The following is a 5,529-nucleotide window of genomic DNA, read 5'->3' as shown; positions in this document are numbered from 1 at the left end:
TATATTCAAGCCAGGCGACCCGAAAGACACGCCCCACATCCAAACGCAAGAGCGACCCCCCTCCCATTGGCTAAGGCGGTACCGTGACCCCGCCCCGGAGTACTACAGCGGGAGCCCAGGGGGCTGGGCCCGCCTCCGGGGAGGAGCCTTAAAGAACCAGCCGCCCGGCGGTGTCCGCGCCCAGTTCCCAGAGTGGTGGTGCAGGTACACGTTAGAAATTTTATTCTCTGGAGGTTGGGGCGGACTAAGAGCAGGTCTGGGGTCATCCCTTCTCCGGCTCCTCCTAGTTGCCTTCTCGGATCGGACGCTCCTGCTTCCGAATCTGATCTGATTGCCTCTTGCTTGACGGCAAGGAGCCCCGACCACTGAACATTGATGACCGAATCTGGTCTGATTGTCTCTTACTTGACAGCGAGGAGTCCCGACGACCGAAAATGGTTAGTCGCCGCCACAGCACGGTGATCAGAAGGCTTTCGTTCGACTTGTGATTCCGATGGTTCGGGGAGTTCAAGTCGATACCTTCGGCGCCTGAGGCGACGACGAGGCCTCTGAGCTCACCTCTACCCTCGGGAAGCCCCTTCTCACACTCCCTGGGCCCTCGGTGTGTGTCTCTGGTCCCATCTTCCCTGACGTCCTCAGACTCTGCCTCCTTGTACTGCTCATCCGACATCTCAAAGTCCTTGTCTTGGCAGCAGCCCATGGCCCCGCGTGGCCCTGGACTCCCTGCCACCCATGCCAGCCTACCTGCCTCCGGGCCCGGCTTTTGTGACATCAGATATCCCGTCGCCCCAGCTCAGGGAGCCCCCACCCCAAGCTACCCCTCATTCCTTTCTCCCATCACAAAAGGCTCAGGGTCATGGTGGATGTTCAGCTGTTTATTTACAAAGTGGGCAGGCACAGGGGCGTCAGGGGCTGGTGGACCCAGGCCGCTTCTTCTTTCTCCGTCTGGTTTGGAGAGCTCCTTGGGTCTGCTCCAAATCCGAGAGCTTCCGCTTGGCAGCTGCCTCCAAGGATGCCCAAAGTTCGTCTGTCTCTGTGTCTTCTAGGGGCACCTTGTTGGGTTCTTGAGGCTCTTGGGGCTCATCCTGGTGAGTGGGAAGAAAGCGTAGGAGTCAGGGGGACTGGGAATGGTGGCTCCCACCTGTAATCTCAGCACTTTGGGAGACCAAGGCAGGAGGATTGCTTGAGCCCAGGACTTAGCGACCAGACTGGGCAACATAAGGAGACCCCATCTCCACAAAAAGAAGTTAAAAAAAGAAGAAAAAGTAGTCAGGGGCACAGGGACAAACCCAAAGGGAAGGAGACCCTGGCTGAGAAATAATCCCTCTGGGTACCACCACCTTTATTCCCTGCTCCCAGAAAGCAACCCCATCCGTGCTCTTGGCAATAACCCTCTCAGGATTTTAACTGTTAATGCCTCTCAGAGAAATTAAGTGACCAGGCAGGTAAACAGATAGTCCCAGGTCTGCATTCCAGCTGCCTCCTTTTCCTCTTCATAGGGAGGTCCTCACATCTATGCCCTTAGTTCCCACATTCCCGGACCCAACTGCTCACCTCCCAGTTGTCCCTGCCTGACAGGAGGAGGCAGTTCAATTGAGACTTGAGATAAACCTGCAAAACATGAAGGACCTTAAGGAGCCAGGCATGCTGAGACAGAAACATGAAAGGGGACAAAGGAGGCGGAGCCTCCACAAGACTATGAGTTTGGGGTGGGAGAGATGACTTACCTTATGCTCCAGACCCCGTGGATTCTGGATCCTGTGTATCCTCAACACTCTGTCCAAGCCACAGGAAGCTAGTAGAGGCTTTGAAGGGTGGCACTGCAACCCACGGACACTGCCTGCCAGCCCCTTCAGACAGCCCAGTAGACGCCCTAGAGAAGGGGGGAAGCATCCGTGATACCTGGCTGGCCACAATAACCAACCATTCATTGTTTCCTGTTCCAATCACTTTCCATTTCAACATTTAATCTGCAACAAAACCCTGAGACTGGAGCTTCTACTAATATTTCCATTTCACAGGTGAGGAAATTACGGCACAGGGAGTTGAAATAGTTTAAGGTCATACAGCTTTTGAGGAAACCAGGATTTGAACCCAGGCAATCTGGCACCTGAATGAGGCCTCACTGGCCCCACTGCACCGCCTTAGAGGGAATCCTTACCCTTCTCCCTGCTCCTTCCTTTCCCCCCTGGGTTGTTGGGGGTATGTTTCCCCTCAACATACCCTAGTCCACTCACCTTGCCGAAGGTCAATTTCTGCCAGCTGCCCATGAGTGTTTCCCACAATCACTGAGCTGAGGATGAGACCAGAGGCAAGCGGAGTCAGCAGTAACCTCCTGGAGCCCTTCCCAAGCCCCACCCTCCCACCCCTTCCCCTCTAAACACTCACTTGCCTCCCGGAGTGAGGGTCATGGCTGTCAGTGGGTATTCTCCATAGGTGGTCTCGAGGACTGGCCGGCGCTGGGGGGATGCTGGATCATAGACACGAACCTAGAGGAAGACTGAAGCATCACCAAAGTATCCTCACCCTGTACCTACCCTCTGGCATCTCTGCATCCTCACCTGCTCCCTGCACACTGCTCTCTTACTTATGATCCACTGTCAGAAACTTTCTCATCTTAGATGTATGCCTCTTCTCTGAGCATCAGGGTGTCAGAAGAGCTGCTTAGCAGCATAAATGGACAGAGCTGAGGGGAGAGGTCCCCTAGGTTGGAAGTGTGTGAGCATTCCATCCCCCCATACTCCCATCTAGGGGAAATGGAGGGATGGAAAAGCAAGTCAGTCTAGTAGTCGGTGGGTGCTAAATTTCAAGCAGAGGTTAGCCTGAATAAAGGAGGAAAGAGGATGCCCTCATATGCGCTTTGAGCAAAGGTGTACGACCAAGATCAGACTTCAATGTGCAGAAAGCAAAGGAAACAGGACAAATACAGTGACCCAGCCCTACCCGTGTCTCAAGACGTCAAATGAGACAGCCAAAAAGATTCCTCACTTGGGCCCTTCATGTAAAGCTGAGGAGCTGAGGCCAGAGATGGGAGGCTCAGGCCTCAGTCCAAAGCAAATCAGAGAGGCTGCATCAGGACCAGAACCCAGTTCTCTTAACCCCTAGCCCAATGTCCTCTGACACCTGCACCCTATAATTCCCACAGTGAAGGGGATCCACTCTCCTTTCCTCTCTTCCAGGTGGGAGGAAAACAGCATGGTTCAGGAAACTCCACCCTAGAATGCAGCAGAGGAAGGTCATGGGCTCAGGGACAGGGTTGGAACAGATGCGGATGCACTTCCTCCTCTGAGCTCAGAATGGTGAGAAAGGCAGTTGTGCCAAACCATGGGGGCCATTTCTCCAGAAGGCTGCTTTATCCCAGGAGAAGGTAGGGGTGAGATGACACCTTACCTGGTGGTACCCTGTACAGGTGACAAGCTTCTGTGATCCTGGGAGAAACTGTATGTCCTGGTCCCAGATGGGAACCCGCAGGTCCAGCCAGTCATTCCGCACCTGGTGGGGTGGGCAGATGGGGAACAGGGCTGTGGGGGGCTTGATGTGCTCCTCCTTTCAGCCCTCCTTCGCCCCCTAAAGCCCATCTAGTCTCTGACGCATAGTCAGTGGCCACAGCCTCCCTCAACTTCAGGAACAGCTCCTTCACACTCCTGTCACTCACGTTCTTGGCCCTGAACACAGGTTCCTCAGAGCCCTGCAGGTCCCACATCTTCAAAGCATTCTCTTTCCCACCTGTGGCAACCACATGGGGGTGTGCTGGGTCTTGGCGCATCCTACACACCCCAGGGCCCACTCTCAGTTCCAGGAGCTAAAAAGAATGGGAGATAAGAGTTCGTTCTAGAGTTCTTAATCCTCCCTTCCCCAACATGGTCATTAGGCACCTACCCCAGCCCCTCCCGCAACCATCAGGGCAGGGAAGCCTCACGGGGTCCGAGGATGTGTTCTTGTCATTGTCACGCCAGACTCTGAGAATCCCAGAATCCACACATGTGATGAGGGTGCTGCAGAGAAAGGACAGAGTTGGGATTTTTTAAGTGCTTAAACTCCTTGTTCTAATCTTTCTCTCCTTCTCACTACTAGACTTGACTAATGTTTAAAAACAAACAAACAAAAAAAGTACAAAAGTATTCTCTAGGCCCCAAACTCATATCAACCCGATTCCCTACTAACAGTCCAGTTTAGAAGAAAGCCTCTAGGTCCTGGGCTCTAGGCAGAGCCTGACAGCTTCCAGCTTCCTAATCTGTTAATTCAACTTACTCAACAGGGTGAGGGTTTACCAAGTGAGGAAACAGAATTGCCGAGAAGCTAATTTGCCACTCAGCTATGTTACAACTGCAGCTAGAAATCAACTCTGTAATATTCCGGAGTGCTTTTGCTGTTCACAGCTGTGTCTAGCACTTGGCCGTACTGGTCTATCTGAATCTTGAGTTGCTTACTAGGGCTCAGGATCAGTAGTTCTAAAAGGATTGAAATGGGACTGGTCTGAATTTAGGGTTTGGTCAAAGTCAAACACTAGCTTCTTGTGTTCCTTGCTCTGGGTTTCAGGAACTAAATGTCAGTCTTTTGCTTAAAGTATCTCAAGAAGTCCAAGCAAGTCTCTCCCCAGGATCTGCACAGCCTGCGCCTATGTTCTTTCTCATGCCTGCCAACCCTCCCCAGCTGGGTTCAGGCTCTGTTTCGACTTGCCTGAGCTGTGACAAAAGTCTCCGAGTTGCTGTCTCCAATCTATCCTCCATACTCCTACAGGCTCCCAGTGCTGACTATGGTACTTGGTATTCAAAAACTGGTAACTCGGCCAGGCACAGTGGTTCGCGCCTGTAATCCCAGCACTTTGGGAGGCCGAGGCACGCAGATCACCTGAGGTCAGGAGTTCCAGACCAGCCTGGCCAACATATAGTGAAACTCTGTCTCTACTAAAAAATACAAAAATTAGCTGGGTGTGGTGGCACATGCCTGTAGTCCTAGCTACTTGGGAAGCTGAGGCAGGAGAATTGCTTGAACAAGGGAGGTGGAGGTTGCAGTGAGCCGGGATTATGCCACTGCACTTCAGCCTCAGAGACAGAGCAAGGTTCTGTCTCTCAGAAAAACAAAAACAAAAAATGAATAACTCACCAACACCAATAAAAGTGCACATCTCTCAACCTAGCACTTAAAGCCCTTTACATTTAATCCCAACCTAATATAGTGTCCATCTTGTATTAAAATGCTTCCTTGGTTGGGTGCAGTGGCTTACACCTGTAATCCCAGCATTTTGGGAGGCTAAGGTGACCGGATCGCTTGAGGTCAGGAGATGCAGACCAGTCTGGCCAACATGGTGAAACCCTGTCTCTAATAAAAATACAAAAAAAAAAAAAAAAAACTTAGCCGGGCGTGGTGGTGGATGCCTGTAATCCCAGCTACTTGGGAGGCTGAGGCAGGAGAATCTCAATTGAGCCTGGGAGTTGGAGGTTGCAGTAAGCCGAGACCATGCCACTGCACTCCAGCCTGGGTAACAGGGTGAGACTCTGCATTTAAAAAAAAGAAAAAAAAAAAAAA

General features: G+C 52.1%; 1 protein-coding gene across 2 annotated transcripts in view; it reads right to left on the bottom strand.

Moving 5' to 3' along the window:
• Positions 1 to 858: 858 nt before the first annotated feature.
• WDR74 (WD repeat domain 74) overlaps positions 859 to 5,529 on the bottom strand; it is a 12,266-nt gene continuing 7,595 nt past the window's right edge. Inside the window, exons 4-11 of one of the 2 annotated variants that reach the window (XM_026446519.2) lie at positions 3,920 to 3,995; positions 3,656 to 3,802; positions 3,391 to 3,492; positions 2,389 to 2,489; positions 2,238 to 2,293; positions 1,728 to 1,873; positions 1,555 to 1,611; positions 859 to 1,085 (exon numbers count right to left, since the gene is read on the bottom strand). In XM_026446519.2, the coding sequence (XP_026302304.1) occupies positions 906 to 1,085; positions 1,555 to 1,611; positions 1,728 to 1,873; positions 2,238 to 2,293; positions 2,389 to 2,489; positions 3,391 to 3,492; positions 3,656 to 3,802; positions 3,920 to 3,995 (865 nt within the window). In that variant the 3' untranslated portion in view covers positions 859 to 905. Of the gene's footprint in view, positions 1,086 to 1,554; positions 1,612 to 1,727; positions 1,874 to 2,237; positions 2,294 to 2,388; positions 2,490 to 3,390; positions 3,493 to 3,655; positions 3,803 to 3,879; positions 3,996 to 5,529 lie in introns of both variants that reach the window. The other variant, XM_031936701.1, reaches the window with a different exon arrangement.

This window comes from Piliocolobus tephrosceles, chromosome 13 (assembly GCF_002776525.5).
Source record: "Piliocolobus tephrosceles isolate RC106 chromosome 13, ASM277652v3, whole genome shotgun sequence".
Classification (NCBI taxonomy): domain Eukaryota; kingdom Metazoa; phylum Chordata; class Mammalia; order Primates; family Cercopithecidae; genus Piliocolobus; species Piliocolobus tephrosceles.
The sequence above is the reverse complement of the archived record's forward strand: the minus strand, read 5'-3'. Positions and strand labels throughout refer to the sequence as shown.